At 49.8% G+C, this 14,455-nt stretch overlaps 1 protein-coding gene across 4 annotated transcripts; it reads left to right on the top strand.

Moving 5' to 3' along the window:
• Positions 1-30: 30 nt before the first annotated feature.
• Positions 31-13,966, top strand: PGPEP1 (pyroglutamyl-peptidase I). 4 transcript variants are annotated; one of them, XM_066205772.1, is made up of 5 exons: positions 31-103; positions 3,164-3,216; positions 8,359-8,475; positions 9,668-9,900; positions 11,030-13,966. In XM_066205772.1, the coding sequence occupies exons 4-5, from the start codon at positions 9,695-9,697 to the stop codon at positions 11,220-11,222; spliced, it is 399 nt and encodes a 132-aa protein (XP_066061869.1). In that variant the 5' UTR covers positions 31-103; positions 3,164-3,216; positions 8,359-8,475; positions 9,668-9,694; the 3' UTR covers positions 11,223-13,966. The 4 variants fall into 4 exon arrangements, with proteins under 4 accessions (XP_066061869.1, XP_066061867.1, XP_066061868.1 ...); XM_066205770.1 differs by lacking the exon at positions 31-103 and adding an exon at positions 343-417; XM_066205771.1 differs by lacking the exon at positions 31-103 and adding an exon at positions 3,314-3,443 and having other exon boundaries at positions 2,401-3,216.
• The last annotated feature ends 489 nt before the right edge of the window (positions 13,967-14,455 follow it).

The following is a 14,455-nucleotide window of genomic DNA, read 5'->3' as shown; positions in this document are numbered from 1 at the left end:
GCCCGGGACGGGACGCGCCGGGACGCGCTCCGAACCTCCCGGTACCGCGGCCCCGCTTCGTGCTCCCCCACAGCCAGCCAGGAAACCCCCGGGGAGGCTCAAGGTGAGCGCTTTGTTCAACCGACCCACCCTCCCCCTCCGAATCCCGCGCTGAGGCGGGCGAGCGGGAACCCCTCGCGTGCTGCGCGGCGCAAGGAGGCTCCCGGTGCTCGGTAACGGGTGAAAGGGCTCCAGGCCCGTCCCGCTACGGGACTTCCGCCGCGGCGGCGGAAGCGGCGGGCCCGGGCGGCGCGGGGCGGGGCGGGCGGCGCGGGGCGGGGCCGCGCTCAGTGCGGGGCGGCGGCGGCGGCGGGACGGGACGGGACGGACGGGACGGAGCCGCGATGGAGAAGCCGCGGCGGGCGGTGGTGGTGACGGGTACGGGGCGGCTTTGGGGGGCGGCGGTGAGAGGGGAGATGAGGGTGGGAGGGGGACGAGGTGAGGGAGGCTGAGGGGGGATTGGAGGGGGGCGGTTTGGGGGACCCCGAGGTGAGGGGAGGGGGGGTCTGGGGGTGTCTGTGGGTGACCCCTGCTCTGCCGTGAGGGGAAAGCAGGTTTGGGGAGCCTGGAGGGGCCGCGGGTAGGTGTAACACCCCTCCCCGAGGTGATGGGGGGCTTGCAGGGTGCCCTTTTCTCTGTGGTGAGGAATCTAGGGGAGCGGGGTAATTTTGGGGACCCCGAGATCGTGAGGGGAAACACTTCCCTGAGATGAGGAGGGGAGGGATTCTGCTCTCCCCATCAGAGCGTGCCTGAGGGGATGGGCAGCGGCTCTGTCCCCTCGGGGGGCTGTTTTTGGGGGGCTGTCCCCTGTGTGGGGTGACAAATGGGCTGAAGGGCCGGCTCTGGGGGGGCTTTGGGGCTGCGCTGCTGTGCCTCAGGGCTGTCAGAGCTGGGGAGGGATCACAGCGGTGGGGGGCTTGTCCATCCAGCGCACACCTGGCTCCCCTTTTCCCATCCCAAAGGCCACCAAAGGAAGGGGATCGAGCCTCACAGTGAGCAGGAAAACCAATTCGGGGCGCAGGGAGGGGGGGAAATAACCACTGACCACCCCGCCCTGAGGAGCCGAGGTGTGGGAGCTGCTCCCCAAAGCAGCCCCGAGAAGCAGCAGAAGAATGAGCAGAGGCAAGCAGAGGCCCCCGGCGTTGTCAGCCCCTTCCCGGGGTACAAAGGCTGCTCGGGGTGATTTGTGGGTGAGGCCGTCCTGTGACAAATGGGGAACTCGCCGAAACTATTCAGGTTTTACACTCCCCCCTCCGTGTCCCCGAGCAGCTGAAGTTGAGGCCGTTTGAATAGCGGGGGCTGCGCTGGCTACGGGAAGGGGGGGGAAAAAAAAAGTGCTTTTTCCAGGGAACAGTTGTGGGGAGCCAAGGAGCAGGTGGCAAATCCTGCCTTTCCCCAACCCCAAATCCAGCGCGGAGCGGCGGTGACTAAACAGAAAACTTGCGTCAGGAAACGTTCTGCTGCTCGCGAGGCTCCTCCACGCTCTTTTTCCCCCCCCCCCCTTTTTTCCTTTTTCTTTTTCTTTTTTTTTTTTAACCGAGGGAAGCCTGCTTGCAAAATGCAGCGGTTTGCCTTGTCAGCTGTGCCCCTGTTTGATAATGTCACCGGTGTCAGGCCGAATTACTCCGTGCAAAACCGGGGCCGGTGCCGTGTTCCCGGTGGGTTCCGAGGATCAGCGTTATTTGTGCACCATTTCTTTTTTAGAACTCGTTAAGGAGATAATCCCGTCACGATCCCCTGCAGCTGGTTTACTGCTAATGAGCCTTGGAGGGCCCCGTGGTGGATGTGCTTCTCCTCCGTGGGGTCGGATGCTGCCCACAAAGTTCCTGATGTTCCCTGGAAGGGATAACACCAGGGATCTGGGCAGGGGATGAGTCAGAGCAGAGATTACCCCCCCCCCCCAGTTGCGTTTGTGCCACTTTGCTTTGGGATTTGGGGCGAGGGAATCCTGCCCCGTGCCTGGGGGCACCTGTAGAATTTCAGCCTGAGCTGTTAAAACACGGGATTTCGTTTTTCTTTTGTGGGATTATCACGCTTTATTTAGGATTTAAACTTAGCAGGTCTCAGCGTTTGCTCCCGGAGAGCCGTGTGGGACTTGCAGAAACAGCTGGGAAGGCATTAATTTGCCTCGTTCCCCCTGTCACAGTCTGTCTCACACCCCCTGCAGTTCTGCTGGCAGGAAAACACCCCCGAGGTTTTTGGTTTTTTTTGATTTTTGTGGGAATATTTATTTTGGCGAGCGCCGGGTTGAGATCCACGGGCGCTGACGAGAGCCCACGCTTGGGGAAATTCCTCCTGGGCAGCATCACCTCAGCCCGGCTGGGGAGGGCAAATCCAACGTTTCCATTAAGGTGTCATCTGATATTTGTGGTCCCTTTCAGAGGGGCTGGGCAGAATTTATCTCTCCTAATTGCACGGGGCTCGGAGGGCAACGCTGACGTTTTAAATTAAAGCATATCGACGTTACGCCCAGATAAATTGCCCAACCTTTGTGTGCTTGCTCAGGGAAAAAAAAAAAAAGGAGAGAGATGTTATGGATTACCAGTTAACTGCAAAGTTATTCATTAGGAATTTAGAGGTGCTGAAGGAGGGGTTTGGTTTTTTTTTTGATAAAGCCTTGGTGGCCTTTGCCGTGGTGTGGGTGGGTTGTCAACAGCTCTGTTTATTTCCTTGTGAGGTGTAATTAATGCTAACGAAGATCTTGGAGAAGACCCTGGAGCGGAGAAGGAACATTTGAGGCAGGCTGGTGGAAGCATCTGCTGTGGGCTGAAGCAATCAGGAATAGAAAATCCAATCATGATTCTAATTCCGTGACATCGGGCAAGTTAGCTGGTGATAACAAGTTTTTCTAACCTGGGCAGGAAGGAAAATTCTTCTCCCCAAGAAAACAAAAAAAAAACCAAAAAAATAAGTTTCTTTTCAAGCAAGTTGTTATTTCCCTTCACTGTTCAAGGCTGCAGTTGAAATATTTTAGTGCAGGTGTCTTGTTTGATACTCAGATGTAAAGAAATAAGGATTGAGTGGTAGAAATGGGGTGGGTTTTTTTCAGAACTAAGCCAGGAAAGCCCAAACCTCTTTGCAGCTTCAAGTTGAATCAAATCTGTGAATTTTTCTTCTCTTGCAGGGTTTGGGCCGTTTGGAGAGCACGCTGTGAACGCCAGCTGGATTGCAGTTCAGGTAAAAAAAAAAAAACCTGAATTTTCCTCTCAGGAAGCCAAAATAGAGGACAGATCCCGACAAATCTGGGGTTTCAAATCTTTTTTGTCACTTACAGCTTCCTCCCAGTTTGTTAACGGAGCTGGCTGCGGATATCCAGATGGTCAACTGGATAATGTTTGATTCCCTGCTCAGGAAACAATCCCTTAGCTGGTGGAGTTTAATGAGATTGAGTTAATGTGGCCGAGGCAAGTAAGGAATTCCCAGCTTTGGGTGGTTTTAAGTGGGGCAAGGGAGCTCGGAATCTTCCTCTGCCCCGGAGGATTCAAAACAAACAAACCTGCCCAGAGGAATGTGGATGTTTTTCTCTCAGTTCTGGCTTGAAGCTGGGCCAGTTGGTTCACCTTTAAACCTCCTCTCACCCCTGAGAGGAGGCTCACAGCTGGTGGAGTTGTCTGGAGCGTCAGGAAATCTGATTCCGAGGCAGTGCTGCCTCTTTTCTCCCCCTGGGTCACTCCTTCTCTGCTTGGGACAGGAGAGTTCCTGGGAAAATGCTTTTCCTGCTCAGAAAAATCAAGTTTGTGCCACTTGGCAGCTCTGTGTCTGCCTGGAATTCCTAAATTCCTGGAATGTCCTGGAAGGGAATCATCCAGTCTGACTCCTGGCCATGCACAGACACCCCAAAATCCCCACCCTGTGCCCAGGAGTTCATCTCTGTCAGGCTGACATCCCAAAGATGAGGCAAGAAGAAGGAATTAAGCTTTTCTCGATGGAATTAAGGGAGTTTTTTTGCTGTAAAAACATTTTTTATAGGGATGGTGCTGCCACATTATCCCACCTCTCCCTTCTTTGTCACTTCTGGGTGGGGTTCGTGGCAAAGCCACTGGGAATTCCATCGTACCTTTTAGTTCAGTTGCCCAGGGAATTAAATCTATTTTTCTCCCCCACCACGTCTCTCTCTCTTCCCTTCAGAGCTCTGAGATTAATATCTTCTTTCAGATGCTTTTAAATTAAATCACAAACTCTAATCAATTGCAGCCAACTAATGTCCAGCTGCCTGATGTGTTGGCTGGTAGGAGAGGACACAAAACCTTTGCCTCTAAGAGCTTTTTGGGAATAGATATATTTAAGTTTGGGTCGGTTTGGAGGAATATGCAGGTTTTGGATGGGGGGGGAAAGATACAGGACATTCTTTAAAAAATCAGAAGTGAGGCTCAGTGATTTGGTTTGCTCTTGCTGGTGTAGTGTCAGCTGTTGTAAATGTTGTTTTATTTTAGAGGAGACAGACAAAAGGGTGTTTTTGGAGCAGGAGGAATGGTGGGTGTTGTGATGTTGCTTAAAAAAACCCACCCAAACAAACCTAGAGGAGCAGCTCGAGGCACTGGTGGCTGCTCAGCTGTGTGGCTGATGGATGAAGTCATCCCCTCCATTTGAAATCCATTCTTTGGGGCTTGGAGGGTGTTTTGAGTGGGTAAAACAGATTTGGGATGTTTTGAGCAAGTTAAACTCAGGATTGAGGTGTTCTGAATGGATAAAACAGAGGTGGGATGTTTTGAGTGGGTAAATCTCAGAGTTGGGGTGTTTTGAGTGGGTGAATCTCAGAATTGGAGTGTTTTGAGTGGATAAACTCAGAGTTGGGGGTGTTTGGGTGTTTTGAGTGGGTAAAACTCAGGAATTGGGATGTTTTGAGCGGATTAATCTCAGAGTAGGGTATGTGTTGAGTGGGTAAAACTCAGAACTGGGATGTTTTGAGTGGATAAAAGAGTTGGGATGTTTTGAGTGGATAAACTCAGAACTGGGATGTTTTGAGCGGATAAACTCAGAACTGGGATGTTTTGAGTGGGTAAAACTCAGAACTGGGATGTTTTGAGCGGATAAACTCAGAACTGGGATGTTTTGAGCACAGACCGGGCCGCGTTGGAGGCTCCAGGTCCCGTTCCATCGCCGGCGGATTATTGTGACTGAAAACATCAGCTCGGAGGCAGCGGGGAGGATTTGCCTTCCCTTCCCCTGTCTCAGCCCCCAGAGGCCCAGACAAAAAAGGAACAGCATGTCTTTGAGCCCGGGCGAGGTGGGCATTGTGCGAGTTTCAGACGGGGGACTTCACGGAGCGGAGTGGACACAAAGGCGTGTCTGAGTTCCCCCGAATCCCAGACGGTGTGATCTGCATTTTAATAGAAGGAAAAAATCAATTAAACAATCTTTGTAAATCCCTCCTAGCTCCTAGGGCCGAGCTAGTTCTGGTTTATTACGTCTTTTCTTGTGCTGCATCCCCGAGGATAAAATTTGCTTCCTTTTTGGTTTTTTTTTCTTTCCCCTCCCTGGGTTTTGTTTGGGTTCTCCCACAGAACACGGGCACGATGTGAGTTTTCCCTGGAAGTGCAGCGGATTTCTGTCTGGTTTTGCAAGCTGACTGATTTTTACACATGGGCACCTTAAACAGCAGCAGCAATCTAATAATGCCTTGAAATGAAAAGTTTCGAGATTTCACCCAAAAAAGAACCCCTGATGAAATGTTTGGGGTTTTCACTCACGGGGGGAGAGAGCTTTCCTAGAAAACCAGCGGGAAGAGAAACTCCTTTCTGCTTTATTTTAAGCAAAAAACACTCCGCGTTAATTTGGGTTTGCCGTTTTGAGTTTTACATCATTTCAATGTTTCAGTTCGGGATTATTATTTTTTTTTGTGAGTGCAGCTTGTGCTGGGGAGGGATTTCCAAGAAGAAATCACTAAAATGAGCTTTTCCTAGAGTGTTTTTCTGCCCTTCCTGCCGTGACTTAGGTGTGGGCACAGGTGTGACCTGTGGACCTTAAAGCTGCTGGGCTCCTTCATCCCCTCCCCAAAAAAATGCTTCTGGCTGAGGAGGAGGAGGAGGAGGAGAGAGGTCAGGGTGCATTCTGACATTAGGAAGGACAATTGCTGTCAGGGTGTCTAGACAGACCTGATAAGGATATTAGAGGCTGACAAAGAGCAGCATTGTGGAGGGGTCAGGGAATCGGTCACACATGTTCAGTGCGCTCTGTTTGTCAGGTGGACGGGGCTGGGGAGGGGGGAGAAGTTGTTTGGGGAAGGAGGGGGGGGAAAAAGTTACAAACATCTTCATTATGGTTGGTTAAAAGAGAAGTGGTGGCTTGGTAAAGTTAAGGTTTAAGTGGCTGGAGGATTGTGGGGAGAATTCTGTTTTTTTCCCAGCGTCAAATCCATCCCTTGGAGCTGTTTCCTCCCAAATCCTGCATCTTCAGGAGCATCACTTTTTATTAGTATTAACACTGCTAAAGAGTTGTTTATCCTCCTGCTAAAGAGGCTGGCTGGGTGTTTGGAGACTCTTATTTGTGTTTGGAGTCTCTTATTTGTGTTTGGACACTCTCATTTGTGTTCAGACACTCTCATCTGTAAACTCCTTTACTCTCCCGAGGCTCCAGGTGAAGCAGGGGGAAGGTTTTGAAGGCAGATTTGTGCAAAAAGGAGCTGGTGACGAGCCATCCCCTCAACATCCATCCCTGGTAATGAATGTCTGAGTGTGCCAGACGCTAATCAATACAGCCAGGCTTTAATATCAGCCTTGCCCTGGGAGCCGGTGATTTATCATCATTGCTCATATCTGCTGCTCTGTGAAAAGTGTCACTTTGGCCTTTCTGGGGTGTTTTAGTCGTCTTAAATCTCGTTCGTCGCCGTGGTTTGGCCGTGCAAGTGTGAAAGGTGGTTTTTTTTTTCTTTTCCTCAGTGGAAAAACCTGAGGTTTTCTGATGAAAACACAGAAAAAACGATGGCAGGACGCCGCTCACGTTTAAATGGGAGAGGCCTCAAACCTCAACTTGTCTTCTCCCTTTCAAGTGTCTTTAATTTTTAATTTTTAACCTGGGGAGAATACGAGGCTGGAGAGTGAAAACAGCTGATTGCACACTCCTTGGCCTGAAGCTTTTCCAAGGAGGGAAAATCAAGCCTGGGAATTGCTTCAAAGAGCAGCTCGTGGCTCTGGTCACGCAATCCAGACCTGGAACAGAGATAAATTCAGGGATATTTTGAAATGTCCTTTGATAGTTTGATGGCTTTTACCTGTTCCTACCTCAGATCAGTAAGAACAGCTATTCTGGACGTTTGGTGACAAGAGGAGAGCTTGATCCAGGTTAGATACTGCAGGAATTCCTTCAATTCCTATTCCCAAGGTCTCTTCTCCCACTGGAAAAAATGCTTCCTGGTGTTACCTGGCTCCAAAGTTTAGGCTCAGCTGATGGTTTTGTTTAAGAACCTTTTTTTTTTTTCTTCCAGAGGCTTCAGACCATGTGGGTGTTTTCTTTGAGTTCTGGCAGATTTGGGGTTGATGGCTCTGAGAGGTACCAGAGGAGCAAAGCTCCAACTGGAACCTTACTGGTGGGACTGGGGAGAAACATCCAGAACTTGTGTGTAAGGGAAATTCCCAGTTTTGGGATCAGCCAGTGCTTTCCTGTCAGAAATACTGGAAAGAAAAAAAAAAAAAACAAAAAAACCAAACAAAACCCACCCTTTCTTCTGATTTTAAAGCCTTTGCAAGGTGTTTAACTGACATTTTGTGTTTTAAAAGGTTTGAAGGGAATTGGCTCCGTTTATTGCCAAGATATTTGAGATGTTTTTGTGTTAAAGGGGGAGAAATAATTTACTGGGTTAGTTGAATCACCCCAGCCCCGAGAGCTCTTTATCTGGAAATAAATGTGAAATCCCTCACCAGGCCAGCAGCCCTGGATCATGGATAAAATCCTCCCAGTCCCACCTTCCCTGCATTGTCACTCCTTGAAAGAACTCAGGGATTGTGACTCTGTTCCCTCTATAAATAACAGAGCCCAAGGTTTCCTTGGGAGCGTGGGTGTTGCTGATAGCTATTGTCAGTTAAATGTTGATTTCTTTGTCACACACACACATCAGAGCCAGACAAACGGTTCTGTGGGTGAAACTCTTCACACAGGTGGGGAGATGCCTTTGTTGTTCCCATTATGGGTTTTTCTTTTGTTTTGTTTTGTTTTTTTCACCGTGGTTGCTGTAAACCCACTCCAGGTGCTGTTTACGAGGTTACACAACCTGGTGTAAACTGGTATTAGTCCCTCACTCTGCCATTAAACCTTCCAGGAGTAAATCCTTCTGCTCACCTCGTGTCTGACTGTCTTGGTTTTGCTTTGCTGGTGTTCTTTTAGGAGCTGGAGAAGCTGGGGCTGAGGGATGACGTGGATCTGCACGTCTACGAGGTCCCTGTCGAGTACCAGACCGTGCAGAGACTCATTCCTGCCTTGTGGAAGAAGCACAGTCCCCAAGTGAGTGAGTAAAGGGAGGAGAAAAAGAAAAAAAAAAACCCCAAAAACACCAGCAAAGGGTTGGAATCTGCAGTGGGCACCGTGTGAAATCTCCTTTTTAATGTATTCCTTGAGTGAGTAAAGGGAGGAGAAAAAGAAAACCAAAAACACCCAGCAAAGGGTCGGAGTCTGCCATGGGCACCGTGTGAAATCTCCTTTTTAATATATTCCTCCAGCCTGGTAGTCCCTTGGCTGGATTTTTTTCCTCTTTTGTGGTGAGAACATGTGAATCTGTGGGATTTTACAGTTCCCAGGAGCAGTGGGTGTGAAGGGGCCACTGCAGAGGGCTGTCTAGACAGCTCGTGGTTTGTCTGTGCCACCTGGGCTCCTCCTGCAGCTGTGAGGGTGCCAAGGCTCCTTTTTACCCTGATTAAATCACAATTTAGGTCATGGGGGGGAGTGAAACGAGCAGAATTCTGTGCTGAACCCATGATAAAAATGTGAGTTTGTCCCTCTGGTACTGGTGGAAGAATCCCTGTAACACCTCAGTGGTTCGCTGGGAACAGAACTGTGGGATTCCAGGGGGGTTTGGGGTGGGGAGGACCCCAAAAGCAAACCACAGAATCGTTTAGGCTGGAAAATGACCAAAGATCATCGAGTCCAGCTTTGGACTGAGCACCACTGGGTGCCACATCCAGAACCCAAACCCACAAGTGACAAGGCAGTGTTAAGATGGCACCAGGCTTCCAGTCCCTGAAGTGGCTCCAGGAGAGCTGGATTGGGAGTCTGGACAAGCAGTTGGGAGTTTAGAAGTGCAAATTTGCCAGTTAGCCAACCAAAACAAACATCTGGGTGGCTTTAGCCAAGGCATCAGATTTAAATAACCTGGGTATTTCCTATGCAATGCTGGAAAAGTCATTTTCCACCTGTCTGGTTGGTGTGCCAGGGAGGAATTCCAGAGGGAATTGACAGAACCATTGGAGGTACGCTCACAGAGTCATCCTCATGGGGTCTTTGATGGGACTGGTGGGTTCCTCACCCTTCCCAAGGCATCTTTGAACAATCAGACATCCTTAACTCTCATCACCTTAGCTGGACAAGGGAATGCAGTGGCAGGGCAGATACCAGGGCTGGAAGCACCCCACGGAAATCGGGATTTTCCACAATCCAACCCCGTCCCCCTTTGTGTTTTTCCCCCCTCCTCTCCTGGCAGCTGGTGGTCCACGTGGGAGTGTCGGGCATGGCCACCACGGTCACCTTGGAGAAATGTGGCCACAACGTGGGCTACAAGGGGCTGGACAACTGTCGCTTCTGCCCGGGCTCCCAGTGCTGCGTGGAGGGCGGCCCCGAGTGCATCGACTCCATCATCGACATGGACGCCGTCTGCAGGAGGGTCTCGGCCCTGGGGCTGGATGTCACCGTCACCATCTCCAAGGACGCTGGCAGGTGACCCCCCCACGGGCATCCTGGAGTGGCTCAGGGGGATCCTGGAATGGCTTCTGGAGTTGGGAGCTGTTCCAGGATTCCCTGAAGGGTTTTTGGGTTGTGTCTCGGGGTGGGGTGAGCCTCGGTGTTCTGTCTGTTCGGTGTCTGGCTTCCAGGGATGGAGCAGCCACAGCTGCTCTGGGAATTCCAGCCCAGCCCCTCCCCACCCTCACAGCCCAATATCCCACCCAGATTCCTCTTTTCCAGTTTAAATCCATTCCCTGTGTCCTGTCCCTCCAGCCCTCACCCCAAATCCCTCTCCAGCTCTCCTGGAGCCCCTTGAGGCTCTGGAAGTGGCTCCAAGGTTTCCCTGGAGCTTCTCCTTCCAGCCTGGCCTGGAATCCTCCCAGGAAGGAATTCCGTCCCATCCATCCCTGCCCTCTGACAGTGGGAGCCATTCCCTGTGTCCTAGAATTCCAGTTTTTGTCCCCAAATCCCTCTCCAGCTCTCCTGGAGCCCCTCAGGGACTGGAGCCCTGGTTAACACCATCCTGTCACCCTCTTCATGGGATCAGGGAATCCCAGAGTGATTTGGGCTGGAAGGATCTTAATTCCCATCCCACCCACTTCCCCTATCCCAGGCTGCTCCAAACCCCATCCAGGCTGGCCTTGGGCACTTCCAGGGATCCAGGGACGGCCACAAACCTCCTGTGACCGTGTCACTCCTGTTCCCTTTGTGCTCCTGCACGCAGGATTGAGACCCCTGCCATCCACACACTTCCCATGGAGCCACTGGAGCTGGAAAAACCCTCGCAGGTCATGGAGTCCAACCATTCCCGAGGCCACCACGTGTCCCCCAGTGCCACCTCCACGTGACATCCCAAGCCTCCCACACCTTTCACTTCTCAGGGCTGGCTGTGCCCACCTGGTTTTCAGTGGTCAGGGGACAAAAAAAAAAAAAAAACTTCATATTTTTTTTGTCCTAAATTTAATCAGAACAACCCCAGGCTCACAATTCCTGCCTTAAATTCCACATCCTTCCCCTAAATCCTGCCATGCTGAATGATGGGAGCTTAGAGCTCATTTTATCTGGTTTTATCCTTTATTTTTGTTCTTTTTTGCTGAATAATCCCTGTTTTTTTGTTCTCCAGGTACCTGTGTGACTTCACCTACTACACCTCCTTGTACCAGAGCCGTGGGAGGTCAGCATTTGTCCACGTGCCTCCTCTGGGGAAACCTTACTCTGCAGAACAGCTGGGCCGGGCCCTGCAGGCCATCATAGAGGAAATGCTGGAGGTTTTGGAGCATTCCGAAGACAAAATCAACTGTCAGCATGAACACTGAGCCTGCCCAGGAGCTCTCCTAGTATTGCACTTCCAGATTTTTTTTTTCCCTGCCGCCGAAGTATTGGGGGAAAGAAAAAACTAACCCACAAAAAACAAACGAAAAAAACCCAGTTCAGGACCCAGAACTGGAGACTTCAAAAGAAGAAAACAAAAAAAAAAAAAAAAAAAAGGAAAATTCTGCCAATTCCGCTTTTAGAAATTGACTTTTTTTTTTGTCAGATCTGTGAGTTTCAGCCGGAGCAACAAAGGATTCAAAAATCTCTTCTCTGAGCTACCTGCAGCTCCTGATTCCTGAAGCTGGGAGCTTCCAGGAAATGGTTCCTCACCTGGACTCACCTTCAGGTGCAGGGAACTGCTCTCCCAATCCTCTCGTGGCTAATTTTTGACCTGGAGCTTCTGTTTTCAGTTGGTTTTGGGTTTGTTCTCCCCCTCTCTTGACCCAAATTCCAGGTGATAACGTGGAAGGACAGCTGGAGCTGGGATGGTGTGGGATTTGCCTTGGAAAGCAAGAGTTTGGTGGCCACGAGGAGCCCGGAATTGCTTTGCTGGAACGGAAAATGCTTTTAGGCACTGATTTCCTCACTCCACATCCTCCAGATATCCATGGGAGGGGGATTCTCTGTAGCTGCAGTAGAAGGGATGTGCTTGGGGTTCCTTTTGGAACCCAAATCCAGCTGGATTTTTCTTGTTGGTTTTTTTTTTTTTTTGGAGCCTGACTCCTGAATCTTTCCAAATCTCTTTTTCCTGCCTCACTTTTGGCCACCTCCCTCCCTGGAGTCAAGCATGGACCTCGTGTACCAAACACCTCAGTCCAAGTGTGTCTAAAACCAGTCAGAGGTGGGTGAAGAGGTTTGCTGAGAGCCACTTTCCCCACAGGAAATCCTTATCCTGGGCTCCTGGTGCTCGGTGCTGTTTTTTAAGGTGAAGGTTGAGTAATTTACAACTCCCCTCAGCTGTAAATTTTCCCTCTTGCTGCAGGTTAGGAGGAATGATTTTTAACTGAGATCCCAATTTTGCCTCGACGGGAGTGGGAGGCATAAAAATGCAAGGTGGAAAGACACCCTGCAAAATCAAATGTCAGATCTTCCACCCAATCCCACCTCCTGGGAAGCAGAGGGAATGATTTGAAAATTCAGGAATTCTGCCTGGAGTGAGGATTCCGGGCTCTTTTTTTGGTGTCCCCCCTCCCAATGGGAGGGTGCGAAAAGCTGCTTGTGGCAACTTTCCCCAGGAATTCTTTTTCTGGGGAAGGGTTTACGTGCAGGATCTCAGCAGGTGGGTGATGCTTGGTCCTCTGTGGAGATTTGCTGCCAAATTTTGAGATCCCAGGAAAAAAAACAAAACCAAAAAACCCAGCTGAAGTTGGAGCAGACACAAAATTGGGAATTCGTGGAGAGGCCGTTTGAATGAAGAAGTGATTTGAGCAGATGCTTTTACAGACAGGTACAAATATACAAAACCCAACATTTTAGAGGTTTTAAACCCCCCGTGATTTGACTTTCTCTGGTGCTGACTGCTATAGTAACTCTCAGTGAGAGCTTGCCCTGAGCTTGCCAGGAGAAATCTGGTGACAAAAACCACTCCTTGTAAACCCTTGAGATGGGACAACGACTTTGCAGCTGCAAGGACTCTGCCGAGGGCACCTGAGCAGGAAGATTTTGGGTTGGTTTTTTTTTTTGGATAGACCCAAGGAAATTCCTTCTCTGTTCACTCTCCAGCCCTTCCTTGCTCGGAGGAATTTGCCTTCAGGCGAAATTACTGTCGTTCCCATCGAATCCGAGGTAGCACTTGTCAGATTTCCTGATTAGTAATTTATTCTATTTAATATTTTTTTTTGTTGGAATCTTCGTGCTTTGACACAGTTTTGTTGGTTGTTTTTTTTTTTTTTTTTTTTTTGTGATTAGTTGAGCTCCTTATCCTCATAGGAATATTCCTTTGCTGGTGAGAAGTTTTGTTGGTTTGTTTTGTCCTGGGTGTTTTCGTAGCTGCTAAACTTGGGGAAGAGGAAAATCCCACGGGGAGGGGTTTGGTGATGGAGCAATCCCCAGGAAAGCTGCTGCATCCACCTGTAACGTGGCCGTGGATGAAATGGGAGGTGGGAAAAGCCAACAAGATTTGGTGAGGCCACACCAAAATTCCAAGTATGGGATCTCAGCAGGGATGGGAAAGGCTCCACACACCCGGGTGGGCATCAGCATCTCCAGGGAAGACATTCCCTGTCCATCCCTGTCTCTGCACCCTCTGGAGCCTCAGAAATCCCCCCTGGATGAGGCTGGAGGCTCAGGATCCACCAGCAGGGAGCACAGACAGCAGCAGTTCCGTGGGCAGGGCGTCCTCCCACGCAGGGGAGGTTTTTTAAATCCTGTTCAGCACCTAAAAATATTCCTTTCCCTGGCTGCTCTCTGCTGTTCCAGGGGGAAAATCCGCAGCCAGTTCCGTGCCTGCTGGAGTTTGGGGGCTGCAGTGCTCAGCCTTGGGTGTGTCAGCATTCAAAAAATCCCATTTTTTGGAGGGGTAACCTTTGAGCTGTGCTTTCCCTCCTCCCCGTCTGTTTTTGGGAAGCTCCACTGGGTGATCAGTTCCTTAGAAAAAACATAATTTATTTGTTTTTTTTTTTTCTTTTTTGTGGGGTGGGGTTTTTAGCCTGAGGTTGTGTTTATAAAGGGTGTCTTGGTGGTAGAGAAAATTTTCCTGTAGCCCAGCTTGGGAGGGGAAAAATGGCATTAAACTAATTTTATTTAATATTACCTAAATTAAGTACTTTGGGGTTGAGGGGTTTTTTTTAAAAAGCTTTTTTTTTTAAATTGTTTTTCAATTCACAAAGCTTTTCCTACAGATCCCTGTTTTCTTTGAGAATAGGACATCCATGCAGACATAGGAGGACATTTGATGCAGAGCTTCAAAAAGCTGATGTTTTGCTAAATCCCCATTTGCTTTCCACATCGTCAAATTAACAGGATTTGCTAATTTGCACTGACTGGGAGACCCGTTGCCCACCCCAAAAACTTTGTACTAGTGAGTTAAAAGCATAGGAAATTCAAGTGGAGTGTTCATTCCCGTGGGGGGAAATGTTAAAAAAGTGGAAAAAGGTGAAATTTTAGGGTGCTGCGACTGCAAAATTGTCTCTGGGGATAAAGGTTTGGGAGGGGGGAAAAAGGGGCTGAGGATTTTTTGGGTGTGGAAGAGAGGATTAGGGAAGTTCTGCTGGATTTGGGTCTGATGCCGTTTGCC

This window comes from Chamaea fasciata, unplaced genomic scaffold (assembly GCF_029207755.1).
Source record: "Chamaea fasciata isolate MVZ Bird 193981 ecotype frontalis unplaced genomic scaffold, bChaFas1.0.hap1 SCAF_28, whole genome shotgun sequence".
NCBI lineage: Eukaryota > Metazoa > Chordata > Aves > Passeriformes > Sylviidae > Chamaea > Chamaea fasciata.
Note: the sequence above shows the minus strand (reverse complement) of the source record. Positions and strands in the feature narration are given on the sequence as shown.

Excerpts from the sequence above, each read along its gene's own strand:
- PGPEP1 (XM_066205770.1), top strand. The coding sequence starts at position 384 with ATGGAGAAGCCGCGGCGGGCGGTGGTGGTGACGG. Across the intron at positions 418-3,163 it reads GCGGGCGGTGGTGGTGACGG|GGTTTGGGCCGTTTGGAGAG; the intron begins GTACGGGGCGGC and ends CTTCTCTTGCAG. Across the intron at positions 9,901-11,029 it reads ATCTCCAAGGACGCTGGCAG|GTACCTGTGTGACTTCACCT; the intron begins GTGACCCCCCCA and ends TTTGTTCTCCAG.